At 37.7% G+C, this 27,879-nt stretch overlaps 4 protein-coding genes across 4 annotated transcripts; 1 reads left to right on the top strand and 3 right to left on the bottom strand.

Moving 5' to 3' along the window:
- Positions 1 to 195: 195 nt before the first annotated feature.
- Positions 196 to 12,497, bottom strand: LOC141915231 (uncharacterized). Its single transcript, XM_074806700.1, has 5 exons — positions 12,150 to 12,497; positions 7,543 to 7,784; positions 4,958 to 5,948; positions 4,348 to 4,480; positions 196 to 4,087 (listed from the first exon to the last, which is right to left on the bottom strand). Exons 1-5 carry the CDS (start codon positions 12,439 to 12,441, stop codon positions 1,123 to 1,125), a joined length of 4,623 nt encoding a protein of 1,540 aa, XP_074662801.1. The 5' UTR covers positions 12,442 to 12,497; the 3' UTR covers positions 196 to 1,122.
- Positions 12,498 to 12,707: 210 nt separating this feature from the next.
- Positions 12,708 to 15,639, top strand: LOC141904053 (vesicle transport protein SFT2B-like). The gene is made up of 7 exons (XM_074792506.1): positions 12,708 to 12,880; positions 13,233 to 13,319; positions 13,407 to 13,492; positions 13,581 to 13,662; positions 13,757 to 13,792; positions 13,874 to 13,962; positions 14,085 to 15,639. The coding sequence occupies exons 1-7, from the start codon at positions 12,815 to 12,817 to the stop codon at positions 14,122 to 14,124; spliced, it is 486 nt and encodes a 161-aa protein (XP_074648607.1). The 5' UTR covers positions 12,708 to 12,814; the 3' UTR covers positions 14,125 to 15,639.
- A 375-nt stretch (positions 15,640 to 16,014) lies between these two features.
- On the bottom strand, positions 16,015 to 19,120 carry LOC141899270 (eukaryotic translation initiation factor 2 subunit 3, Y-linked-like). The gene is made up of 12 exons (XM_074785471.1): positions 19,058 to 19,120; positions 18,544 to 18,607; positions 18,406 to 18,467; positions 18,257 to 18,322; positions 17,963 to 18,179; positions 17,583 to 17,741; positions 17,368 to 17,502; positions 17,198 to 17,292; positions 16,979 to 17,123; positions 16,716 to 16,885; positions 16,448 to 16,626; positions 16,015 to 16,166 (listed from the first exon to the last, which is right to left on the bottom strand). The coding sequence occupies exons 1-12, from the start codon at positions 19,118 to 19,120 to the stop codon at positions 16,103 to 16,105; spliced, it is 1,419 nt and encodes a 472-aa protein (XP_074641572.1). The 3' UTR covers positions 16,015 to 16,102.
- Positions 19,121 to 19,761: 641 nt separating this feature from the next.
- On the bottom strand, positions 19,762 to 27,529 carry LOC141915222 (uncharacterized). The gene is made up of 20 exons (XM_074806689.1): positions 27,437 to 27,529; positions 27,193 to 27,288; positions 26,997 to 27,107; positions 26,774 to 26,913; positions 26,599 to 26,696; positions 26,166 to 26,260; positions 25,796 to 25,936; positions 25,629 to 25,712; positions 25,445 to 25,547; positions 25,306 to 25,359; positions 25,122 to 25,229; positions 24,898 to 25,038; positions 24,708 to 24,823; positions 24,557 to 24,624; positions 22,912 to 24,482; positions 20,529 to 22,681; positions 20,239 to 20,449; positions 20,088 to 20,160; positions 19,892 to 19,991; positions 19,762 to 19,797 (listed from the first exon to the last, which is right to left on the bottom strand). Exons 1-20 carry the CDS (start codon positions 27,527 to 27,529, stop codon positions 19,762 to 19,764), a joined length of 5,592 nt encoding a protein of 1,863 aa, XP_074662790.1.
- Between the last annotated feature and the right edge of the window lie 350 nt (positions 27,530 to 27,879).

Here is a 27,879-nt window from a genome sequence, read left to right as displayed (position 1 = left end):
ACAGCATCAGGGGGTCACGCAATGAAGTGAAATCGGATCTCTCACATTCTGGTCAAATTGTGGTTATAACAAGGTCCCAAAGAAGAATATTCTTAAACAGGATGAAACCATTTATATCAGTTGAATTTCGTTCATTTTATTATGAAGAAAAAGCAATTTGTATTAAACAAACAAATATCATGTACACAGCCCATTACTTGAACTTTTCATATTTACAAATATATCTTCTGTATAAAACACATTTCACTGATGTACATGTACATAACAATCTCTAGCTTCAAATGAACAGTAGATACGTATGATGAAAAAAAATAGGATAGAAAATATAAGCTTTCAAAACAAAAATACAAGGATACTTAAAATTGTTAACCATTTTAAATAATTTCTCCTAACAGCGTCCCTTACTAGTAGTACATGTAATAATAATAGTAGATATTATTGCAGTTTACTTAAAACACCGCAGCTAATCTGTGTAGTACATTTCCATAACAAATAAAAGTGTCTAAAAACCCTGGGAAATTTAATAATGATTGGGAGAGATATCTACATAACCTACGATCAAATGACAAACTCTAAATCAATAGATATGAATTATGATTAGAGAAATTCGACACAGTGTAAGTAAATACAATTGTATGTTACCATACGTTTAGATAATTCAGACAATATGAAGTATGTTCGATAAATCAAAATTCCCAACACTACAGTATTCAGTACATGTATTCACGTTTACACAACCGAATGAAAATTTAACTAATACAACCATAACAACGAAGAATGAATTGTTAAAAAAAGAATTCTCATGTACATATCTTACCAATAATTCAGAGTTTGCAACTAGTTTGTACAAAGCGAAATAGAATACGAATTCATCTTCCATGAAAATTCAATTGTAGCAAAATCTTTAATCCACATGGAAGAACATCTCCTTTATTTGAATAAATGTCGACATTTTAATACAGCGTACATAAATTCGAAAATGAAACTCTCAGAAAATCCAGAGAGTTTACCGAAAAGTGAATAAAGGAGTTTTCTTCCCTTACATCGGGATTATTGATACTTGTCTTTGAAAAAATCATAAAATTGTACAAAATTTGCTATGATTCGTGCTATTATAGGTTTTTACAATGTGTTTGTATTAGATTCTAACATTGAAGAATTCTCCGGTGAACCGATCGCGCTATCGTTATCGTCCGCTTCTTTAGTTGCGATTGATTTAATCGTATTACGAATACTGTCCAATATATTCATCACCTGCGTTTCATCGATTTCGGAAACGCTGTCGCGATTCACCGATTTCCTTGATTCCAGTCGTCGTTCCATCGCGCTGATTCGCCTCATTTGATTCCCGTAAGACCCATCACTCGGATGTCGTAATTTCACCGACAATGATGTCATCACACGATCGTTATCAGCATCATCATTGTTCACAGTTTTGCTAGTACATGTAATTGGTTCGGTTATGTTTTCAGCTGGTGAATCGTTAACGTTATGAAGCTCAGGACTCTGCTCCGGTGCAGCTGTTTGTTGTCTAGATGCTGAACGTGGTAGGGATGAATATGAATACGGTGCAGCAGTTTTTGATGATTTAACGTTCAATGTTGTCGGTCTCCTTAAAGATGAATACGTCTGCTGCCTTGAAGAGTCTCTGTACGGCACGTTATAAACTTTGGCGTTTGGTAAACTATTCCTTCTTGCTTGAGCCACGAGCACGCTAGGGTCCTGAGGGGATGTTTTTGTAGCTCCCTCATTCTCCACGCTGTAACGTCTGTTACCCGAGCGAATCGAAGCGAATTTACTCGATAAAGAGGTGCGATTGGTTGTCACGGGTTGCGGTGCCCTATAAGGCCGAGGTAACACGCCTACGAAAGGTTTGATCGGACTCGTCGATGGTTGTGAGTAAATGCAGGAAGTATTATCCTCGTGGACGTTGTAAATCTTTGCCTCGTCATTCCTCACGAAGACGGAACTATGCGCTTCCGATTTCTTAGCACTGAACGACCTCATCGGAGCTTTGGATGGGATTGAAGAAGATGATTTCGGTATCGCAATAGTTTCACCTAATGAGTCACTTGACACGGAATAATGCGACGGTCCATCTGATTGAGAAACTATGTTAGTACTGGCATAAAGAACTGGTGATGCCTCTTCTAACTGGTTACCCTGATTCATCGGTGTACTGGTCATAGCATTACATTGCACATTAGAAGCTGAAAAGTCGACACTGTTAGCTGTATAGTCTAGTGGTGTAGGTGGAAGGGGTTTATTCTTGTGATCGTCGACGATTTTTAAGTTGTAAACTCCGGACGAACGATACGTGCGCTCAGGCGTCGGAGGTCGCGGCTTCTCTAAATTCACGTAAACGGGCGGACGTATGTTTTTGTAAATATGAGCAGGAGTTTCTATAACCGGTGTCGCAGTATACGATACCATCCCTGATGAATTTACAGCAGTATTACTAGTATCTGTATCTACTATCACTCTTGCATAGATGTGTTCCTGAGATGTGTGAATAGCACCATCTGCACCTTTACTCTTCGGACGGACTGTTATGTGTTGTTGATATTTTTCTGGCACACGACTACTGGACCCTGATGACCGGGTTGAGTTTGTCGTTGATGTAAGCGACACCTGACTTCCCGTTAACGTTTGACTGGAACCACCGCTGCTACGTCTAGATCGGCATTCCGTGCACAACGACAACGTCTCGTTTACTGAATTCATAGATGATGAATCATGCACCGATAGTTGTGAAGACTGTCTAGGTGGTGGTGGAGGAGGAGGCGCAACTTTCTTATTTGTAACATGATTGTCATTGTTATTATTATTATTGTTATGTTTAGGAGAACGAGGCCACGAATTGTAATAATCCATATCATTTCCAGTTTCGTTTGATTCCGGAGTTTTTACAGGTTGTTTAGTCGGTTGTTCCGATATCGATCGCCTCATAGGTTTCTTCGCTGATAAGCGTGTAGGTAACGTACTATAATCCGCAGCTCCTGACTCTGTCTCCATCGTGTTGTTGTTGTTGTTAGTCTCCGTATAACTGTATCTTTTATTCGTATTCAAATGTTGATTTATAGTTGAATAGGGTGATTTAAACTCGCTCCACACCGAGGGAACCGAACTCAGTAACAATGTACCGCTCGTATTAATCATAGAATTTCGTGAAGCCGTATCTCTATACGACCTGTCATCGTCATCACTCGGCGCGGGCGTTACTTCGCACAACGATGGGTAACCGGTCGTATCGATGACCGTTTTACGTTTAACTCGTGAATAAATCGGTTCCTGATCGGACTGCGTTACGTAACTACTGTTCATACTGCTATTACTACCGGTGAATATTGTTAATTTACTGCTACTGAAACTATCCGATCCTGTGCTGTAACGCTTCCTTTGAACTGGAATATTTCCTTCATTCGGATTCTCTAAAACCGTAGCTAATTGTGAATTCAGCGATACGCTACTCTTGCTCTTCAATAATGGCGTAGTTCTTTTCGGAGGAGCTGGTTTTACTTTGGGCTTTGTTACTATTTTTCCGACACCTGCATCGGATGTTTTTGCTACATTAATGTTTTTATTATTTGTCGAAGCCGGCTGCTGCTGCTGCTGCTGCTGCGATGGTTGTTGATATATAACGCTATCGATGCTTTGCGATAACGAGTACGGCTCGCATTTTAAAGTACTAGTCGTTGTACTAACACTCAACGTATCAAGACTTTTAGCCGCGAGTGCCATTGATTTCAGACCGCTGTCTATGTGCATACTCGTATAAAATCCATCCTGATCGACGGAAAACTGCGAACATTGTTCTTCGTCTAATAAAACATTATTGCACGATTTCGACAATAATTTTGCATTATGCTCTTCTAAATGTTTGGTGGTTAATTCTGGACGGTTTTCACCACGAAGGTTGTTTAAATCTTTCTCCAACGATTCCAACCAAGTATTCGTGTCTAGTTGAGTAAAGTTCTCTCGAAAATCGCAAAGTGAAATGCTGCGTTGCGATCGTTGACTGCTGTTGCTGCTGTGAACTGAATCTTCTCCTAAACTTCCCGAACGAGATCGACTATCCGGTAATACCCTGCAAAATATAGCATGATATTGATAATTTGCTAAAAAAAACATTCTATAAAGAGCTCTGGTCTACATCTGGACAGCTGGTTTTTTGTCGAGTATCAAGTTTATGTAAATATAGATTTTATGAATATCTGGTGTCACAAAAACTACTTTATCTATAGATTATCTAGGGATCTTTATTACAGATTCTAAATACAGTGTTTGAACAGATATGATTTCAATTCACAGAACATTTTTTTTTCAATATACTGTTAATGAACTTACAAAAATTTCTTAGGTGGGGGAGGAACACGTATTTCCACAGCAGAGTCGTATATAGAATTTGATCCTTTATCAGCAGAACCAGCAGAGCTATCCGAACACCTTTTAATACTGTCAGTGCTACCTGTCCAGTTCCCTGTGGGAGAAATAACAACTAATTAATACAGCAATTCATTTAGATTTTCACACCAATCTGATATACATGTAGATTAGCATAATGTGTGAAGGGTCAAGTGTAAATAGCGCTGATTCAAGCACTGAATGATATCAGCTAAATAAATGCCGGTTGATTTAACACTTTCAGTGCTGACTAATTAATACCGGAAAGAAAGTGCTGGCGATAATTTTCAAAGATTCACCCCAGTGTGTTAACGGCATACCGCTTTAGTGCATCTACACCGCGATGCAGTGTATTGATAGTTACTAATATCCACTATGTTTGACAAGTGTACTCATCTTTCATTTAAAAACTAATTACTAATAACATCAATACACTGCAGTTCAGCGTACTAGCAGAGTCAATCCCCGATTTATACACCCCCATGCGGTGTAGACGCACTGAAAGGGTCAATCAGTGATATCAACCACAAGATAATCTAGTAACATTTCTCACCTGATGAATGTCTTTCATCTTTATTTGACTTCTTTGACGGAGATCTCAGTCGAACAGAGAACACTCGTGATAAACGTCTGGTCAATGACTGACTACGAGTGAGTTTCTTCTCTTTCTTACCGTCATCATTCTCATTCTCTATATCGCCATCGGGCGGATCTTCAACGAGATTATCATCTTTTTTATCTTTTCGTTTGGACATCGTCGAACGCGACCTTCGAGAGAACCCTAAACAGCCGTTTTTAGCGGAATGCAGCGATTGTATCGTATCCTGAGACGACGTACGCGCTGATAACGGTTCATCAAATATCCTCGAAGCGTCTTCGACGTATTTATTCGGAGGCATCGACGACGAACGTTGAACCGTTTCGGGTTTCGAGCAACAGTTAGTTTTCGACTTGTCCTTTCGCGACCCGCGAGTCGTCAAATCTCGGAAACTTCCTCTCCAACTCCATCGTTTCGATTTCTCTTCTTTTCGCGTTTCAATCGTTTTATGATCATCTCTCGACCGTTCTAATGTTCCGTACCCATTGTCTAATTTCGAACTGTTACTCGTAGTTAATTCAGAATGATTGCGGTCCCGTTGTTTAGCGATTCTATATTCAAACACGCTATCATTATCATCGTCTATATCCGGCGTTTCTAAATCAGTTATTTTAGAACGATGATCGCTGGATGTACTCGGCAGACCGATTCGATCGACTATATCGCTCGGAACACCGGTGACTGTGACGCGACGTTTTTTCTTACGTAGCGCGATTTCCTGTAGAGATCGTCTGTGCCGGCACATTCGCTCGAAACTCTGCCCGGACGTGTCGACCGGTACGAGAACGGACGGCTGAGATTTCGAATTTCGCTGTAGCTGTTCGTCGGGAGTCGGTAAAGGGATCTCATCGCCGCAGTGATTCGCGAAGAACTCATCGAAATCAGCCGATCGCGTTCGCTGCCATGGACTGTCTTTCTCCTCGATATATCTCGTAAACAGCGACGGCTGAAAACAAGAACAGAAACTTTAAATACAGCGCGGAAAATACATCAAATCTACAAATTCAGCATCCAAGCAGAATTCCGGTTTATACCATTATAACAATCGTAAAGATTTGACCAGAACAATCTATATCCGAAGCTCTCGATACAATTCACTCAAATGCATGCGTTGAATATAACTGTTCATAAAATCAAACAAATTTTATGTACACATTTGTGCACTTCAAACACTTGATATTCCCAGGGATTTTTCGTTCCGTACATAATCCATAAGGGAGTTAGAGAGTTATCCAGTTTGAAGAGAGAAACACGATTCTGATACCTAACGATACGGCAAACTCTACATATTGATCAACTTTTAATCCGACCATACACTCTTTTATTCAATAACAGACAGCAAATGATTTTGCACCCAATTAATTAATGATCATCATTATCACAGTGATAACAGAGTGAATGCATTAATTAGTCAGTAACATGCGTTATGATAATAATAATGTGTGGTTAGTGTGAACTAAATTGAACGAAACGCAAGAGACAGCCCTGACAAACAGCCCGCGAAATAAATGAGTTACCAAGGGTACAGATGAATATGAGACTCAAACATGTGCTAAAAACAAGCTGACGTTTTTGTGTGTGTTGACTTTAATTCGTTGTGAGTAAGGTATTATGTATGTGTACAGGTGGACTGTATTCCACGATGATTCTATGAACTAACATTTCATTATCTGCCGCCCAACATATATATATATATATATATATATATGTAAATCAATGCAGACATTCATAATAACTGTATCACAACGTTTTATAGTAGTTTCGAAAATCTCCCTTAAAGTTTTCATTTCGTAGGGTTATATTCCTTTATGATATTGTTTTTTTCTAAGATTAATTGAATAATTGCGGAAAAATTGCTGCCTAAAATAAGCCTTTATCATTGAATGAATGGCGTATAAAATTGCATAGAGGCGTTATCAATGAGTTTCAAGGGGCAAGTCTAGGACACGTCGAGGATTTCCTTGTAAAACTATTAATCACTCAAAACGCACACACGTGGTTAGCATAAAAGAAGTAAAGAAGTCTAGTACTGGTTTTATTGTAAGAAAAGCCGCAGGTTTCTCAAAAACCTTCCTTCTTCCATACATTCACAATATACAGGAATAAATACCGTGTAACAAACACAACACAGAGTGTCAGTAAATATTATATCGGTTAGTTGATAAAACTTAGTCACAGAGCAACTAGATCTCTTTAAAACCAGACATTTTTACAGAATATTCATGAGATTGTTCGCTGCTCCGCGACCTCATCGTCGAAAAAAAAAAGATAACTTGAAACCGGTGAAACAAAAGATACCTGTGATAAATGTTCAGTTCTGCTCATAAGAAATGACTGGAGGGATAGAAAGAAATAGAACATTTAAAGCACAACAAACGTTTAAAGCAAGAAAATACTAACATTTCAGCATTTCTCACACGATGCTGAAAACATCGAGTTAATTTGAAATAACGTGAGAAAGAAAAATAATCGGACAATTTGCACGAAGTTAACCAACAAAAAGTTAGCGAAACTATGATGAAGATAAACGGTAACTTTACCTTTCTTGTTTCTAGCTCAAGATTCGGTATTTTGGGTTCAGATTTTAGTAGCGATAATTTGTTCTCTTTGCGGTAAACAAGTCGCACGCGTTGTAATTTCTCTTTATCGTCGGCGGTAGCGTCGTTGTATCGACTGTCGACACATCTCGGGCGTGACCCGTCACAGAAATGCTGTTGTTCTATTACAATCCCCGTCGTAAAGTGATTCGACTGTTTGCTAAATTCTGTCAAGTTTCCCTCGGCTGAAAAAAAATAACCGACGAGATATCGCTATAGACGCGTGAATTAGACGAACCGGTCACAGGTTCATAGACATTCCCTCTACAAACGATAAGACAAATAAAAACTTTTCAAAGACAAATTTTCCCTTTGAACAGCTTTAAATACACATGCTACAAAGTTTATAGGTTTTACTTTCTTAAATGAGTAAATATATAAAAATATTGATACCTCATTTCTGTTGAGATAAAAAGTTGACCCGGCCGCCCATGATAGGCAGCCTATCTACCCTGTTCATAACTTCTTTTCTTAACCCTTTCAGTGCTGACTAATTAATACCCTATAGTGCTGGAGAAAATTTGAAAATTCTCAAAAATTCCACCCTAGTGTGTTGAACAATGGGAATACCACTATAGTGCGTCTACACCGCAGTGCGGTGTATCGTTAGTTACTATTATTTCACTATGTTTGACACTTGCTGCCATTTTTCAATAGAGATAATTACAAATTACTAATTACATCAATACACGGCAGTGCGGTGTACTAGCAAAATCCATCACTGATTTATACACCGCACTGCGGTGTAGACGCACTGAAAGGGTTAATTCATGATCAAGCTAACTATAACAGACCCAGCAGCTATAGAAATAAACTGATCTTATTGCAGTTTAGGGTGATAAGGAGAAACGAGGTTTCATTTCTCTTTAGCCTTATGTGTCATTTCTATCATTAGATATTTTAGAGATGTTTTTTTCTAGTGATTTACAATGAATACATGAAATGTGAAACGATGTAACTGGATAGATACACGTATATATCTATATTGTCAACTGAAGAAGGCACTCGACAGATACTTCAATGTCGGTGCCAGCGGAAGCTTTAGAATACTTATCATCTGTGCGTTACAAAAAGTTCATGAATTTATAATTGAAAATTCACTCGCGTGAGCACAATACGTGACTCAGACAAATTCTAATTGCCCCATATGTGCGGCGACAGATTGTTAGTAACTTTCAATTTAATGAACAGCGGAACTAATTCAAACTAAAACCGAGCGTTTCAGGTTCAAGAGATTTTAACCAACATTTTCTAACTAATAAGTACACATATACAACTGAGTTACCAAGCTAATGACAACAACTCTTTCACAGTGGGGGGGAAACATTTTTTAAAAGATTTTTCGATGTTTTTCTTCGCTAGTCGGCCTAGAAAAAATGACAATTAAAACCTAACAAGCCCTCTTCTATATTGTACAATAAACTGTACCAGTTCACACAAACCCATGAATACCGCATTTTGAACTTAACCCAGTTTTAAAAAGCTACTGTTATAAGAAAGGTAAACCCTTTTAGACGCTTGTTATAATTTGTTTAGACAATCCAAGTTAGGTTCACGTAGCTCACACAGAACAATGTAACAGGAAGGTAAACCCGGTAACTAATTACCAGTCTGATAAACTGAAGCAGATCAATTATTAATCAATGAAGTCATGAATGGCTTTCACTTTACGAAACCCCTTCATCATAACATAGTTCAAAACCCAACATAGACTTATTCATTGTCCCTCATTCTCATAACACGTCCTATTGACATGACATGAACATGCTTGACCAAATATTGAACTATTTGTCATCTGTTCAAGTCCGAGTCCTATAGCGCATAGGCCCTATACAACGCTCTCATACCTCTTACAATAGTATATAATCATATTATCTACCACATTTCACTAGACGAAATCGAAAATAGATTCTAACTAGGCCTTAATCTAATTTCTGATAATGTTTTATGCAATAAATCTCCTCGGAAAGTCCGTACGACAGATAAGACACGTATATTACAAGCATGACACATATACAAACTGTCACCAGTGAGATAAAAACTTTATACCTTTATAATCCATAGTGGCCTGAACATTTAAATCCCCTAGATAGACAGACTCCTCTTCTATATCATACACCAGCTATACAACATCTGTTTCAAACGTGTAAGTATATATTCCCTTTCAAGACTAGGTGAATTTTTAAAAGCAGCGTGGGCTATACCATACATGAAAGGATGTCGTAACATTGTCATTAAAGAACCCTCGATTCTATAAAACGGCCATACAACCAACGTCAAATAGAAATACCTTTTTGTCCGCATGAAACACAAATCATGCTTAAATAGAAGATTATAAAGAGGCTATCGCCACTGTTTAGAAAAGGCATTCGAAGTAAAAAATGCAATATGTTACTCGATGAGTTATAGGCATAGGTAGATAAATCTAGTGTCAGCTGAGACAGAGGATGAGCAGCGAGACATTTTATCTAAGTTGTCTTTTCTGCCGATAAATGAGAAGACTCTTGAAATGAATAACGAGAATCTAGTTAGGTGACACGGAAACATTATTTCATACCGTCGCCAGTTTCAGCTCGCTGTAGAGCTAATATCTATTGTCAAGACGAAATGATTTAGTTCTGTTTGCAGCTGCATCAGAAATATCAATGAATCGTAAATGAAAGATTATTATTATGCGAATAAATAGATGTTAAAAGGAACAATCCGAACCAGGTGCCATTCATCATTAAATGTGACATTTTAGCTGCTTTAAACATTGAATTTGGACAAACAAACGCAGCCATTTATAACTACCAAACGGGACAAAGCTTTCTAAATGGAACAACACTGAAATTCTCGAGTGCCAATCAATATTATCAATTATTCAAGCTCGGAAAACTATAAAGTTCTAACCGTAGAAATGGAAATAAAATAGAGTAATGGTTAAGTGGCTTCCGCTGAAATTGATTGAAAATCTAATTAAACGAGTACCTCTGCATTATTCAACTATTGCTTACTTAGAGAACGCAGAACTTAGGCTATGTAGTCAGTAAATTATTCATAATAGATTTTGCCGAAGAAATTATTTTTTGAACATTTCACAACTGCTTCCTACTTACTATTCCTACAGTTGGACCGAAGATACATCCTGAATAGGAGTTTTAAGTCTAATGAAATCAAGAATTCCTATATGATGATCTGGATGTATGCAATGTGATAGTAATAATTCACAGCTGACTAAATATCGATGCTATCTTCGGTGTCACTAAATTTCTGAATATCCCAAATACCAAGCCACACAAATCAATTAATAAAGGGCAAATGAAATTGCCGTGAAAAACTGACCTTTCTTTGCAGAGATTTAACAACAAAATACAACACTGAACAGAAATGACAATGAACACTATATCATAAGGTTAGCACTGAAACTTACATACAAACATGTGACATGTAAATTAGGCCGCAATGACCATTAAATATTGAATAGGCATTCGAGGTCATAACTACTTTAAACAAGATTGAAAACAAATAACCTTATAAATTTTACTGCCATGCTTGGAAATTTTAATTGCCCTTAAAATGACATGTTCACTGAAGAAATTCCGTCAATACATCAAGCTTTCTATCATTAGCGTTTGAGGATAATTGGAAAGTAATAACCAATTAATCAAAAACCATTGTAACAGTACATGTGGGACTTAGGCATAGCCTACAGCAAGCTCGTAGTATCCAATAGCCTAGCATCAACAAACGACAATCAAATAAGTTGGAAAACACTATAGTTACATCCATATTCATTGATATATGACTGACTGCACTGACTAGGGTTAAGACAAGCATTAAACAATTAATAAAGTTGTTTTTATTGCAATTACATAATTTTGTAGTCAGTTAGGATGTGGCAGTGAAATGACTCACAGATGAACCGTGAAGCACAGACTCAATGATTGAGTATATGGTTGGGTAACAGGTGTCTTCATTTACTATCAGTATTAGTATATTTATTATTCTGTAGCACAGATGCATTTAATTATTGCTTATCACAATCAATACAAGACAGTTGGCTATGAACAACGTTTCATTGAGATCAGTGCAGTGTCCTATCTCATCTCTAAATGAAATACCATGCATTTGCAATATAGCCTAGTCATGCTTCGTCAACGAATTAAATTTAATTCGAAAACTTTTCATGAAATCAGCATGCACAGCTATTGATAAACACAATCAAAGGTTATAATTTCACACCAGCGCTATAGTGGAGTTTTCACCCTCAGGTAATAATTCCGTTCAGGCAACGGAAATAATTATGAAGTTTAAATCCATGCTTGACCTGAACAACTAGGCTTAGCAGAATGTGCTTGACCTTTTTAAGAAAAAGCAAGATAAAAACTCCGTTCAAAACCTGTTCCTTTGATCTTCATCGAACCTTTTATCGTAAAACTTTTTATCGTCCAATTATTTGTTGGTCTTGAATAGTAGAAATGTCAATCGTAAAAGCTTTAATTAACCAAACCCAATAATACAAGAAAACAAGACCAATTGGCAAAGTGCTTCATATTAATTTCACTTACGTATCTTAACTGTCTTGTGGTTAAGTTTCAGACACTTTTCTTCGAGCAATGCACATTTTCTTCTCACTGAGTTCGTATGATCTACAACTGCTTTGCATTCGGTTTCTAAATCAGCAAATAGGTCATCGGCATGTTTAGCTAGAGAACACAGCTGATTTAACAATCCGTTTATGAAAATCAAATTCCCAGACCTTACTTCTCCATCGATAGTGTCACGGTTTCCTTCTTTTATAGATAAAGTTTCACTCTGGTAGATTTTCTGAGGTTGCACTACGCGTTTATGAAACGGCATCCTCTCTTTAACTCGCCATACTCAGAGTCATAGTTACAGCCCTTCAGGTGCAATCCATTTAAAACTTTCACAACTTACTACACAAGCATTGAATGAAAGCAACCCACTTTCAACCAGTGAACTCTTTCCCACCGTATAATTTGGCTGTTGCGTTTTGTAAAGTTCCTCCCTCTGCCATTGGTATATTTCTTTCTCAACAGAGGGGTTGATGAGATATTGAATAAATAGCCAGGTCGCGATTCAGCCACCTGTGGCAAATGAGTGGGATATCCCCATTCCTCATTTCCGGGTTTAAAAAGAGTCTATAAAGTGTACGTTTACTCAATATTTTCGGGTTTATCGGTATTAAAACATCCAAGGACGAGTCGGAAACATGGACAAATTAAAAAGGGCGCTCAGTGGTGACGATAACGACGAGGAACAAGGAATAGTTACGCAGGTAATACAGTTAAAAGCTGAGAAAGGTACAAGTTGGTCAAACTAATTATCGAAATAAGCCGACTAATAATGCTGACTGACAGCGCGGTGCGGGTGTGGACAGATATTATCAGATCTCGATATTGGTTGATGCGTTTTCGGTTCATAGATACGGTTACGTAACGATTTATTATGAGATGCTATTACACTGTCATTCAGACACAGCAAACTACCAAAAAGCTGTTCTGGTGAAGAAAAAAGGATTGTTTGTTGCCTTTAATCACAATGCTTTAATACATTTCTAAAATAGACTATATACTCACTCAAGTTTGCTCTGCTCTTCTGAATAAAGATATGTTAAAATATTTTTTTAGATTTATGAAGGTTCTTCACTGAGCTGGTCGACAAGAATTAAGGGTTTTGTTATTTGTTTCATACTAGGAATACTGTTATCACTTCTGGTAAATTCTGAATGAACTTTATGGGATATTTACTTATTACCTATTTGTACTGCTTGGACGGAGTCATTTTATTGTTTACTATTTCAGGGTACTTTTTTGCTATGGATGCCAGGAGGTGGATTGATTCTATTCGCTATATTCTATACGCTGGGAAATCTTGTATCTATAGCGAGGTGAGCCATCAGTTCCATCTTAATGAGAAAAGTCCTGGTATTTTTCTTTATCTGAAATAATGATGTTTGTCACATTTTAAATTTTCAGTACTTGTTTCTTAATGGGCCCTATCAATCAATTAAAGAAAATGTTCGCTGAAACAAGAATCATTGCCACAATTATTGTACTAGTAAGCGTATTTAGATGTGTAATTTATCTTTGATCAAATAGACAATTACGCTACTTAAAAAACGAAGTAATTCATATTTTACACATTCATTTAGGTTTGTATTGTGTTGACATTGTGTTCTGCATTATGGGTAAGTGAACATTCTAAACCCATTTTGTGTCTCATTTGCATTTCTTGATTCAAATTTGTTTTTTAAATTTAACTTTTTCAGTGGAAAATTGCTGGTTTAGCCCTCCTATTCTGTATATTGCAATTTTTGGCATTGACATGGTATTCGATTTCATATATTCCATTTGCAAGGTGAGAAAGCTTACCGATATAACAATAGCGTTGAAGTAGACTCGGCTTTGAATAAAGTGGAGTCTATTCTGTATTCTTTTAAAGAGTTTCAGGTATTTATTTTTATTTGATATTTTTTGCAGAGATGCTGTAAAGAAATGTTTTGCGAGCTGTGTGAATTAACGACGAATAAAACGAGAACAAAACTGATATTTATTGTACGCCACTTTTATACCAAGAGCGAAAATTCTGAATATTTTTATGTGGAGACTATATAATTTTTCGAGATGTTATATACATATGAATGTATCATCCATCCAGACACATCACTGAGTACAGCGTTCCTGATATCCTCATTTACATTTACCCTACTCTACTGTCTCGCTGAAATTTGCGGCCAATTTTTTAATGTGCTTATAGGAAGGAATAACAAAATTTGAGTGCTTTGCATCAACATTTTGTATCTAAAGTATAATATATACCTACTATATAAATAATGTTAAAGAATAGATGAACATCTGGACGTAGTTTGTTTGCCATTTCTGTTTAGTGGTTACTACTGATCTTGTGGTTGAATTCTTCAATTTTGTACAAGTATTACAAGTGAATTGAGATTTTTGAACTAGTAGGTGGTGGTGGGAGTAAATGTAATAATAAGTGTTCAGAAATAGGTTTTTTCAAACGGAAAAATCTTTTAAGCAACCCATTGTTTGTAAAATAATTATGAATTTGGTTTCAATTTTAATGGAATTATATGAAAAATTTGTGGATGTACTTACACCACTGCATGTCGATATGTACTCCAGATGCTAAAGACTTTTCAAATGGCTTATTTCAATGGAGTCCAATTTGATATAATTCGGTGCCATTTTTCTAAATGAATAAGTGTTGTAGTTTTTTCAATGTTAATCGACACATTATACAATCAAACTCACTAAATCTGGATCGGCTTGATCTAGAATTTTGTCTAATGCAGATAATATTTGCAGTCCATACGTTCACTAACATACAAGAAAATAAATTTTAATCCGGATTTCCCGTAAACCGGATGAATTTTGTTGGTCCGAAATAATCCGAATTAAGCGGATTCTACTGTAGAAGTATTTATGGTGGTAAATAGTCATTTATTTCAGTGTCGTTTAATGAATTTGTGGCCATATGAATTTACTGCTTCTCATTCTAACACGTACTAAACCCAATAGAGGTGGATCTTGATCACTTCAGTCAGATTTATAAATACTGCTGACGTCATTTGTGCAGTGATGTATTTGCTCAATAGATGTCTCTCTTGCAGTGTTGAATATTCTCGTCTATCCCTCGTAGCTCAATGTGTAAACCGTCTTCCTAAATAATTAATTGTCAGCTATCTGCGTTCATGAAGTAGGGGTCATTCATAAAGAACATGCTTTAAGTTTTGCTGTTTTTCAATCCTTGATGTACCAACATCAAGAATTGACCTTTACCCCATGGATGTGGATGTACTATCTTGAAAGAATGGCCTCTAATAAGTAAAATATTGTTGGATGTTGATGTTACAGATGTTTATGTTTATGCTAATTAACTCTATTATATGTATAGATGTTATGGTGCAGTCATCCATTCATCTGTTGCATTTTGTGTGTAAATAAACAGACATTTCTTATTTTTATGTGACATATTTAAATCACAAATATATAAGTATATATTATAAAATGATTTGACAGAATTACTCGGTGTTGTGTTTAATCATTTAGCTGCCTGTTTTAGTTTCGACTCATCGTTGGCCTTCTACGATTGTCCTCCGCTTCCAGAAAGGAAATGATCTACTTCCGCATTGGTTTGATGCATTTGGAAGTTTCTGCTTATTCTTCCAAATCTCTGACCGCAGAAATCTTTCATCGAGAATTTACCATCTTGTGGAAAAGCACTTATCGAACCTTACCAGGTGGAAGTAATTGTAATAAATGTTCAGAAATAAATGTTTTTTCTAAGCAAACCATCAAAATCATTTAATACCATGTACACAATGTCGAGATTTCATTCCCTTACAGACACGCCACAAACCAGCCGACATAGAAAGAGGCATCAAATAAATCCCTGTAAAATGACTTTTATTTGATAATGTTTATATTCGCAGATTGAAATTTTCTGTATCATTGTTTCACGTAATTCGGTGAGATGTTTAATTTCCACCGGTGTCCGGTTTAATAGTAACTCCTCTTCGGATTTCTCCCCAACCGATCAACCTGATAAATATTCAATAACAAACATTTAATATCCTTTCTCACATCAAAGACGCAATACCAGGTATATAACAGGGTGGCCACATTCTGCCCATTTACAAATTCCCAGAGTTTTCCCCATTCTTTTCCAAAGTTCTAGAAATTCCAAGGTTATTAGCATCATCTGAATTCCCTGAGTTTCTAGGTTTTAGGTAAAATTTGACAAATTCCCTGATTTTTTCTAATTTCCCAAGTTTTCCAGGTGAGTAGCCACTCAGCACGATTACAGCATAATTAATACAAACCTCCAATGTTTCTCTACTCGTCGACTCAGTGCAATTTTTTCGCCGATTTCCGTACATACTGGATTCGTCAAACCGATTTTAGCGAGTTTTAATTCAGATTTAACGGCTATAACTCGACCACCGCTCGATAACGAACCGATGTTTACCATCAATATTTCTCCTTTCGCTAATTTTTGCACCTGAAAAATCGATACGAACATCTAGTAAGTACATTTACATCAATCGTCTCAACAAACCACGAGTAACGCGAAATCATCATTCATTTCACCTTTGCCCCTTTCTTGTCTCCTTCGGTCTTTACACCTAGCAATCTTCTCAATCTGAAGTACGATATTTCTAATTCCGTGTAGATTTCGGGCAAGGTACCTACTGCTCCGAGAACATGTCCGATCATACGATCCGCTCTGCACAAAGTTGGATCGATTTTCGTTCCGACACCTGAATGAACCAATCCAAATTCACATTGCGCTGAATGACTGATGCTTTATAGTGAGAGAAAAGGAGCTTGAATCATGAAAATTTTTAACTCACCGATCAATCCACCAGGAACAGCGTAAAGAAGATCATTCTGTTCTGCGTACAAAGATACGATCCTCGAAAATATAGGTTTACACGATAATTTACCATCCTCATCTTTAGAGACAATGCCCGGTCGAACTTCGATCTCCTGCCCAACCTGCAGAAATAGAGAACACGGTATAAACTGATATGAATTCAATCTGTAATTTGAGTTTTCGGATATATACATACCTTTAAAACACCTCTAAGTATACTTCCACCAGCTACACCACCTTTCAAATCATCCACTTCGAACCCAGGTTTATTTACATCAAAAGAACGAATTACTGAAATAACAATCATCAACATATAATAAATACGTCATTCCCATTATGTTGGTCGCGGTTGATTTTAATACAGACCTATAAGTCTAGGTTCTGACGTAAAGTCTCTGATCGGAACTGGTATCTTTTTAACTATATATTCAGCTACTACTTCGATATTATATTTAAGCTGTGCTGAGATTGGTATGATTGGAGCTCCTTCAGCGATAGTTCCTACAAAAATATTCACATTTAATTATTATTCCAATACTCACATAAAGATAACAAGCCATTACACTTCAAGAATCATTTACCTTCAACAAATTTGAGGATGTGTTCGTACTGTTCTTTGGCTTGACTTTCTTTCACTAAATCTATTTTGTTTTGTAGAATCAGAATGTGTTTCAATTTCATAATTTCAATAGCGGCTAAATGTTCAGACGTCTGAGGCTGAGGACACGATTCATTTCCGGCTAAAAACAAATTGCACAATCAACAATCAAATACAAAGATTGTAACACAATTCCAAGATCTGATGACGAAGACTCCCTTGAAAACTAACTTATAAATTAATCTAATAAGAGTGAAATGGAGTTTCTAGGTGCGAAAATCCACAATTAATGTGATCATTGACATTATTACATCAATAGATGTCTATTGAAACCAACAGGTAACGGTTGCAAAGGAGACCTACCAATTAAAAGTAGAGCAGCATCCATGACAGCAGCACCATTCAACATCGTAGCCATAAGAATGTCGTGACCGGGACAATCGACGAATGATACATGTCTCAATAACTGAAATCTACCGGAACATCCTTGTCTATCGCAAGGGAAGTCATCCTCTTTAGAACTACCGCACGATCGATAACAACTAGGCCGAGGACAAGCTTTATTACTACATTTATAAATCTGAAAATAGAAAATTATTATTCAAAATTATTATTCGAGCTGAAATCCAAAAAATTCAGACCATCATCTCAACACACCTTTGCATTTGCATATCCTAATTTGATTGTGATGTTTCTCACTAATTCATTTTTGAATCGAACAGTCTGAAAATAATAAAATCATTTTTGTAAAGTTCAATTAAATTCTTCTTAATTTAAGAGTAATTCAACAGTCATTCTATTTTTACCTGTACACCTGATATCGCTTTAACAACCGTAGATTTACCATGAGCTACATGACCAATAGTACCTAGACAGAAAACAAACATCTATAGGCTTCTTAGCCATGGTAATCCAGACTATTGTATATGGTATCTTAAACTTACCAATATTAATAGTAGCTTGTCGACTGATAACTTCTGGAGTTAAAGGAGTCAATTTCTCTATAACCTATATCAAAAAAGGAACATAGCAATGAGGGGCAATAAATGGAGCAAAAAGAGAGATTTCAGCAAGCACTAAGCCTTAATGCAGGCCAGACAGAGGGGATCTAATTCTATTTCTAGTGTGTAGTGGATCTGCAGAGAATATTGACCTCATATTGACAGAACTTTTGAATGAGAAAATCACTTTTAAGTTTCAAGGATGACCTTTCAAGAACTATCAAAGCGTTAAGCCGAATACTGCTTGCAATAACCGAACTATAATAAAACATATTGCTGTAGATAATGTGACACAAACTGAACGTTTAAACGCAGACTATTTGTATGAACAGCCGGTTAGCATTTAAACGCACAATTACCCGTTTTTTAAACTTTAAGTGAGCGGGAAACTTCTATCAATAGATAATACTTTCATTTCTTTGCTTCTCAATAATTTGAAAAAGACGGATAGACTTACTAAATTAGAAAGATCTTGTCTTGAAAGATGGGGCTGTCCCTGTACATACGGTTCGGCGGCCATTTTTGATCTATTCTGATGCAATGTGGTGCAGCTACAACTCCATACTCTGGTTCGAATCCCTCATTAATACAGGAAAAGTTTCCCGATGATTAAATTTCCTTAATTCTATAACAAACAGGCTCCTTTTCCTCGAGTGGAACACACTTTGTAGATAAATATAAATAAGAAATGAAGTGAAATTTTCAAGAGCATATTTATTTGATATAATTTGTTACGAGTCAGACCAGCTGACAAGTTAAAAATATTTACATAGAACAGTAAACTTTCCATTTTATAGAATTAAGGTATCAATAAACCTATTGTTTTTCACAAAATCCACATCCAACTACGTACAATTCAAATACACATCCAACACCTCAAATACTACAAAACTCATTAAAATAGTCACCAAAGCTTGAAATTAGGTAATGTTATTTTTTGTAAAACTACCATATGAGCAACAAAAAAAACGTGAATATAATATATCACTACTACTGTTAATTAAATTTATTTTTAAGTACAATTGCGTTAAGTAGTTAAGCAATGTTTTAAGTACAGAAAGTGACTAATATAAGTGTATATAATACAGATATCTTATACTATTCTAATCACAGTAATATCCGTGCTAACATCTAGCTCCTCTTGGGCTGTGGGCATCATATCTAAGTCTTTTTCTTTAGCAAACTTTCTCGCACTTTCTGGAATGATAAATCATAATTCTTCCATTCAGAAAATCATCAACAATAAATAGCAACTGAATGATGAAGATTAGAATATCCATATATTACTTACCTTTTGAAATTCTTTAGCTTTTTGCCGATTTTCAGCGTACTGCTTTTGTCGCTCTTGTTCAACACGTTTTTGTTTGACCTCTTCCAGTTTATTATAAATCCTACAAAACAATGATTTTACTTTAATTTTGTAAACAATTCACCAGTTAATTAGTATATGAATGTGGATTACGCATTTGGATAAACCTGATACATACCTCTTGTTCCTATCAAGCATTTCCTTTTCCGTTTTTTTTCGGTCAGCTGAAGTTTTTGTGGAGCTACCCGAATCTAAATCAACATAAAATCACATCGCATGAGCTCATTATCGATAATTCCTCACAGTGAGAAGTGTATCAAGATCTTTACCCGCATTCGAATCCGTTTCCTGATCGGCCCGTACGCTTGCGTTCGTCGTTTGAAGGCTGAGTTCGTGTTGTTCGAATGACATCAGCGACGGGGAAGGTTCTTCGCCGGGTAAACTCGTTAACGTCGAATCATGAATCGTCGATGAAGACAGCAATGACGAGAACGTCATATCCGGTTCTTCTAAGATTCCCGTGTCGTCTTCAGCGGCGAGCTAAACATCATCAATTAATAATTCTGTGAATATCTTTAATGTAACTATAGGCAATTGTTTTTCTATTAATAATACTCACCCATTTAGAGCTATTTTCAGTCATTTTAGCGATGATCGTATCGTCTAGCGGATACTGACTGATCGATGCAACAGTTGAATCATATCCTACTGCACCTTCCAATCCATCTACTACATCAACCTCGACTTCTCGTTTAGCAGCCTCTTCCGTCCGGTTAATCGGACCGTCCACATCGTCCAAAGCATCGACCTTCGAATTCGACGATGACAACCATAGAGATGTAGAAGACGCGGTAGTTTGTTTTGTAGATGAATCCGACGCCGTCAGTACAGGACCGAACGTCGATGCTAAGGATCCGCTTTGTACGGATTGTACTGTACTGACACCAGAGTTATCTAATGCAGGAATTTTGAACGACTGCTCGTCAACTTCGTCCGACTGAATTGTCGTCGACGCTACGGTAGAATCGATAGGATGCTGAGTTACAGATTCATCGAGATCCGCGATCTGTTCATCATCAGTCCTACCAGTCGTGTCTTCAACTTTATACTGCGTGACGATTTCACTCTGAACGGATGAAGATTCCGGACTCGTTTCTAACGGGTATAAACTGACGATCTCAGAATGCGGTGATGAATGCTCGGTCGTATCGAGAGGATACTGGCTCATTTTACCCTCGTCGGAACTCGATTTTAAAGACGTAAGACTTTCCGAAACTTCTAAGGGATGTTGAGTAATTTTAGCCTCATCTTCGCTAGTTCTAACAGTGGTGTCTACAGGAGCATCCGATGTCTGAATAGCGTATTGCGTCAAATCGGCTTTAGAGTTGGAATCAGTAGAATGAGCTGGTGACGCTTCAGGTCTATCACTAGTTAAATCGGCGCTTTTCAGAGATTGATCACTTTCTCCTGGCGACGCGACGTACTGGGTTAGATCTTTACTCGTATCTAATTGTTTCATCGACAATCGCAGTGAATCGGGAGACGTTTCGCCCAGTGAACTACCGCTTCTACTCGACGGAGTCACTTTAAACTGACTCAGCTCCGATTTCCAGTTGGTATTCTCGAGTAATGTCGTTATAATCGACGGTGACAACGTTCGAAGGCTCATGTCGGTCGTTAAACGAGATTGATCGGATAACGAAGCCGGTGTACTGGTAGACGCGGAGAGCGGCGATGAAGAAGAGATGCTCAAATCTTTTAAACCCTTCTCGACCGTAAAAGCTGATGGGGATATAGTTTTGTGTAATTCTCGAAATTCAGCGGTACTGCCCTTCGTAGTCACCGACGTGTTTTGTGTTTGGTCGCTCTTCAGAATATCGGCCCATTTCAAGTTACTGTGTAGTGAATAACGTTGTGGAGCCTCACTGACTGTATCTATAGTGCTACTCGCATGTTGACTCATTGTTGTAGTATCGTGATGTATTGACGAAGCGATTGAAGATTCTCCCGGTTTTTGAAATGAAAATCTCTCTCGTTGAATCGGCGCCATTTTTTCTTTAAGAATCGAACTCCTCTTGTTGCTGCTCGATTCGAGAAACGAAGACATACTCGCTTCGAGCGGTTGAAATCGAGGACCAGACGAAACGGAAATATTCCCATAGAACGGAGACGAAGTTTCATCCAGTTTACTCGCGGGCGATGTAGCAGATGTCGATGAACTCGGGGTCGAGATCGGGTGTTGGGATAATTCGAGAGTCCTTCCTGAGGACGCGAGCGATGCGTCTAATTGTAAAGCGGTGAATTGCGAAGGCGCCGACGTCGATTTCAGTTGTTGATATTCACCGATGCTCATTCGATCGCTCATTTTAGAATCGTCGGCTCCTAGCAGGGAATTCGTGCCGTAGAATGTTGTCGTTTCGTGGTGTTGAGCCGGGGATACCGAAGATATAGCAGATAGATCAATAGGTGGAGAGGGTAACGTGACATCCGTCATTTTACGAGCTGAAACCACATTTTGCGCCGGTGTTAGAATCGGATGCTGCGAGTAATCGGCTGTTTTATTCGATGTAACTGACATATCGAGAGGAAGAGGCGCGAACTGTATTTCCTGCTGCTGTTTCGTCTCGTCGATTCCGGCGAAGGGAGATGTAAATGAAGGCGCGACAGATTCAGTCGTATCATCTTCATCGTAGTGTAATGTAGGTGGAGCGACTTGAATTACTGATTTCTCTCCGGATGTCATCGAATACTGCGACAGTTCAGTGCTCGAACCTGAAAATCATAAAACATTATGAGTTTCAATGTATAAGTATTCTTAAATCAATACAGTCAAACTCCAGTAAGTCGTCATTGTATAAGTCATCGCATCACTTAAGTTGTCTCTATTTTCAGTTCTCTCGCTTGTCAGCGTAAGCCATCAAGATAATGGTCATCCGAACTTAACTATGACAACTTAATTGAATTTGACTGTATTTGTCTGAGGTTTTGATCAGAACACTTACCAGCACTGGATGATTGATTGATAGTTTTCTGTTGATGAATAATCTGTGAACTGCCATCGTGTTGTATTCCCTGCGGCGACGGGACAAATGGATGTTGACTCAATTCGAGAGTTTTACTCGGACTGACGTCTGATGTCAGACTCGGAGACTTCTGAATCGGACTTTGACTCAGTTCCGACTGCGGTAGAATCGAGTCATTTCCGGATCCCGATTGAGTCGTCGATTGGTCGATCTTTTCGAAGCTTTTATAGAATTCTAAAGCTCGACGAGCGTCTTCGGAGGTTAAACTCTGACTCTGACTGCTACGATCGCTTTGAGGCGTTTCAACTTCTTGTATCGTGCTGAGTTCGTGCGGAACGATGTCATCCCGAAACATCACTTTCTTCGTAACTGGTGGCGGAATTCGTTTAGGGTCGGAATCCTCGGATTCCGGAGAGCTATCGTACAATTTATCTATTTCTTCGAGGAGTTTTTCGTCGATTTCGAGTGTCTGTTCTCCAGACGTACTCAATCGATCAGGGGTGGCGCTACTCGCCTCCACAGTGGAAGAACCGCTTTGTAACGGTTTCATCCATTCCTGTAGTTTCGATGTCCAGTTGTCGTAAATCTCCGAATGTCGATTCAGTATTTCTTGTTTTTGATTCTGAATATCTAACAATTGCTTCTCGAGGTCTTCCTTACGTTTTTTAATAGATTCGTCGGATTTTGAAGCGTCAGATGCTGCTGATGATTCTTGAACTAGAGGAATAGGTGTAGATGGCACAGCCATTGATTGTGGAGATTTGATATCATCTTGACGAAGAATATTCAAAGATTGAGCAGATTGATATAAAGTTTCAGGAGACGACTGCTTATTTTGATTAGCCGGTGAGGGTAATTTTTGTTGAACATCTTGACTGGTCTTGTTATCAGTACGAGCTTGAACAAAGTCAGTCTTAGTCGTAACATCTATAGAAGGTGGTTGAGGTACTGAGTCTTTCAACTTTTCCGCAGCAGGTTCCTCGGAATAAGAATATTTCCCTGAAGAAAGTATTTCATGCATTGGTTCGCTTGTAGAGAGTATTGGCTGAGATTCGGACATGTATTCTCGACCACGCGGCGATAGTTGATACAAACGATTTGCGAGAGACGCCATTTGAGCCATCGCCTGAATGACGTTCGACTGACCGACAGGATCTACCGCAGCAGGTCGCATCAGTGTCGGAGAACTACCCATCACCGGTGACATGTAGGATGAAGCTGATTGTGTAAATGGAGGGGTCAATGATCCGCTGCTGAGAATAGATGAACTCAATCTACTCGCGCTGCTCGCTCCTGACTGATTCAGTTGATGTTTTACTAATAAATCATTCTGAAAACGACGTATTCTCAACAAGCGTTCGTCGATGGCCGGAGGAAGGTACGATGAAACACTGCTCACATCGGCTTCAGCTTGAGCGTCTGCAGATATCTCTAACGGGTGTTGGCTGATCTCCATGAGATGTTGAGAAACTTGAGATTCTTTCTCTTCCATTTCCTTGCGCTTGGCTTCCAGCTGTTCTATCTTCAGTTGTATTTCTTGCGCTTTTTGCCTAAAATCGAAGGAATTCTATTTACTGTGATAATTGAAGTTTAAGTATGATTTTTACACATTTGTCAGACTTACTCGAGTATATGTTGCTGATTGAGAAATGATCTATGAGGCTGGTCAGCTGCTCTCTCCTCTCTAAAATCCTGTAAAAGCATCGAGATCGCAAATAAGTACAGAATTTCATGTCGATAACGAGTTTATTTCAATCAAACAAACAGTTTCCTACCTGAAGTTTCTTATCGACTGACTGAATTTGTCTTTGTGCCGCTTGTCTTATTCTCATAGCTTCTTCGAGAGGGTGACGTAACACGCCATCCGAGTCATTCGCACCGATTGTTGACCCTAGAATCAAACCATAGCAGACAGCATGTTTCATATGCATGAATCATAAATAATTATCTTAATCATTAATATACCTGGTGATTGAGTAGTAGATTGTGGAAGCGAGACACTTGGTTGGTCAGTCACTCCAACATCTGTTACTTCACTCTCCTCCGTGATGAACGGCGATTCCTCAGAAGTTGCCACAACCTTTTCTTCTGATGTTTCAGGACCATCTAAAACCACCAACCAACGACAACAGCATTTCATTAACGCTTGAACTAAATTCATAATTTAGAAAGATCTTTATTTCACCTACCGTCAGATGGAACTGGTTCACCGTGATCCGGATATTGTTGATCTGTTTCGTGTATCCAGCGCTCTTGTTGCTTTTTAACTTTATCCAAAAGATGTTTTAAACCTGCACCTGGAAATTAACCGCCGATATTAATAACAAGCAGCATTTCAGCATCGGGTTTGAAATAAGCGCAACATCAACTAACCTTCAGTTTGAGATTCATTAGTGATATCTAACAGAGCCGGCCTTTCAAATTTATCTGAAATAATAGAATCAATAATGATGAGAAACACCTACGGTATGCAGTCAGTTTAAACACATATCAACGTTTATATTGTAAATACCTGTTTGTTGTTCTGTATACATATCTTCAAAGTTCATCTCCATCAAATGCTGCCGTTCCATTTTTTCTTCTAAATGTCGATGTGGAGGTTGGAAGACGTTTCTCTGTATAAGGAGAATGGTTAAGATGTGCCGTATTTCATCGGTTACCGGTAGAATTGACTCTTACTCATGATAGAAACTTACGGGAATGTTGTGAACTATTTTCTGCCTTCTTTCACGATCTTTACGTTGTAAATCACTCAAATCAAGAAGCAGTTGACCATAATCCTAATTATACAGTTCAAGATGAAATGTCGATTTTGTATCATGGAAATTTTTAATTTACAGGTTTTCATGTTGATAAATCTTACTCGTTTCAAGACTTCCTTATGTAACGCATGTTTGCCGCGTAGATTCGCTTTTTCTGAGAAATCGCGTCTGGTTTTTCCGACGTCTTCCAATTCATCTTCGTATTTTTGTCCTTCTTCTTCGGCAAGGAGCCGTGCGTCGATCTGCAAATAAAAACATGTCAAGAATTATTGATGATCGTTCCATGAAAAACACCTATAACAAACACCAGGACCAAGTTCCACAGTTGTGAGTTAGAGTTAACTATGAGTTGAAATCAGTGCATTTTCAACGAGTTAACTCAGAGTCAAATTTCAACTCACAAATGTGGAACTGGGTCCTGGTGTTTGTTATAATATATACTCTGAATATATACTCTTATAACATACAAACCTGTTCCTCTGGTTGAGCTCGAATAACGGCATAATCCTCTTCAGACAAATGAAAATATGTACTCGAAAATGCATCGATAACAGTAACTGGTTTATCTACAATAAATCAAAAAAATAAACTAAATATTTAGCTATTACATCTAAGTGTTATCAGCAGTGTTTTTACTTAACAAGAAATCCAAAATTCCCCAATTTTCCCATACCCTTCACCAAAAACTCCGTGATTGTATTGTAAAAGGTATCATCAGCGGGGGCTGTTTCTTATGAAGGGTTCTATGCTGGTCCAGCGAGTTCAACAAGACAAGTGACTTTGATTTTTTTTAAGAAAAGTCAGAATTCCCTGTGATTTTTCCAGCAGGAGAAAAAAAAAATCCGGGACCCCCCGATTTTCTCTAGGTCTGTAGGAACCCTGGATGGAAATGAAACCCACGTACGTTTTGGAGGTTCAATCTCATTCACCGGATCTGGTTTTGGAGGAGGTAAACTAGCAATGTGAGCCGATCTTTCACGTTCTTTTTCAAGTGTACGTTGTCTGCAAGGAAATAAATCATAATCAAAAAGTTACTTTCAATCAACTCATTTAGAGACAAATTGAGAACCGTATCCGACCTGGCGATGATTGTTTTAGTTTCTTCGTATTTTTGGAGATCGTTTTGAATCTTCTCCTTCTTCAATGCCACAACATGTCTTTTTCTAGCCCTCAAATCATCTTTTTCTCTTTTGATTTGTCTTTTTACATCTTTATGCTCCTAGAAACGTGCAAATTGGAAATTCAGAACCAATCATCAAAGTTTGTTCGTCTTCAGGAACGTTTTCATAGCGTCGAATTTACCTTATCTAAATCAGATGCGTGAGTATGAGCTTCACCAACTGATTTTAAACAGCGCTCATATTCATTTTCTAATTGTTTGATTTTTTCTTGACGTTCTGCTTCAAGCTCCGCCTATTCATGACAAAATACATCGTAATTGAATATTTGACAAAAAGTTCAAGCAGCAAATTTCCCACGCAGATTCTATTCTATTTACCCGCGCTTTATCTTCCAGTAGTCTAAGCTGTCTTTCTCTTTCTTCTTTCACGGCAGTCCTTATTTTCGCTGCACGGGCTTTTGATTGTTCTCGAACCTTATGAAAACAAAAACCATGTTTTTAACATCAATATAACAATCTATTCCAGGCTTGGCAATACATAAGTGAAGTAAGTGGATTTCTATCAAAATTGTCTCATTGTTTTTTGATGAATTATCATGAAGCATGTAAGAATCTAATTTACCTGAATAATCCGTAATTTTTTTCGACGTTCATGTTCTTCCTTCAATAATTTCTCAACTTCGTTAGGACTCAGTCGATACTGACTGACCTTCATTGTTCAATAACGGGTGAAAAACTGAAATATCGATAAAACGAGTTTATTCTTCTTTTTTGAATTTGATTTTGAAAATTTTTTGAAGATCAAGACAAATCCACGAATTGCAACTTAAATCTTATCCCTGAAAGATAGACGCTGGGCTTAATGTGATTATCTACATACCTGACACTTGGCTTATCAAAATAGATTAAATAGATCGATTTTAAAGTGATTCTAATGTATTTTTCATGAGGACTTATTTTTGAATGCTGGCGGTTCTAAGACAACGCCATCTAGGATAATTCGAACCTGGCGGTAGGAATTTACCGGAGCCACCCGCTTACAATCGTATTGACAGCGCCGTCTAT

Source organism: Tubulanus polymorphus, chromosome 1 (assembly GCF_964204645.1).
Source record: "Tubulanus polymorphus chromosome 1, tnTubPoly1.2, whole genome shotgun sequence".
In the NCBI taxonomy this organism is placed as follows: Eukaryota; Metazoa; Nemertea; class Palaeonemertea; order Tubulaniformes; family Tubulanidae; genus Tubulanus; species Tubulanus polymorphus.
Note: the sequence above shows the minus strand (reverse complement) of the source record. Positions and strands in the feature narration are given on the sequence as shown.

Coding starts and splice junctions, on each gene's coding strand:
- LOC141915231 (XM_074806700.1), bottom strand. CDS start 12,441: ATGCCGTTTCATAAACGCGTAGTGCAACCTCAGAAAATCTACCAGAGT. Junction 5,949..7,542: donor TTGAGCTAGAAACAAGAAAG/GTAAAGTTACCG, acceptor TCTTGTTTTCAG/CCGTCGCTGTTTACGAGATA. Junction 4,088..4,347: donor CCCCCACCTAAGAAATTTTT/GTAAGTTCATTA, acceptor TATATTTTGCAG/GGTATTACCGGATAGTCGAT.
- LOC141904053 (XM_074792506.1), top strand. CDS start 12,815: ATGGACAAATTAAAAAGGGCGCTCAGTGGTGACGATAACGACGAGGAA. Junction 13,493..13,580: donor AATCTTGTATCTATAGCGAG/GTGAGCCATCAG, acceptor TTAAATTTTCAG/TACTTGTTTCTTAATGGGCC. Junction 13,963..14,084: donor TCATATATTCCATTTGCAAG/GTGAGAAAGCTT, acceptor TATTTTTTGCAG/AGATGCTGTAAAGAAATGTT.
- LOC141899270 (XM_074785471.1), bottom strand. CDS start 19,120: ATGGCCGCCGAACCGTATGTACAGGGACAGCCCCATCTTTCAAGACAA. Junction 18,608..19,057: donor GACAAGATCTTTCTAATTTA/GTAAGTCTATCC, acceptor TTTTTGATATAG/GTTATAGAGAAATTGACTCC. Junction 17,503..17,582: donor CATCCTCAAATTTGTTGAAG/GTAAATGATTCT, acceptor ATATTTTTGTAG/GAACTATCGCTGAAGGAGCT.
- LOC141915222 (XM_074806689.1), bottom strand. CDS start 27,529: ATGAAGGTCAGTCAGTATCGACTGAGTCCTAACGAAGTTGAGAAATTA. Junction 25,230..25,305: donor TAATGAATCTCAAACTGAAG/GTTAGTTGATGT, acceptor GTTAATTTCCAG/GTGCAGGTTTAAAACATCTT. Junction 20,161..20,238: donor GGAAACGGATTCGAATGCGG/GTAAAGATCTTG, acceptor ATGTTGATTTAG/ATTCGGGTAGCTCCACAAAA.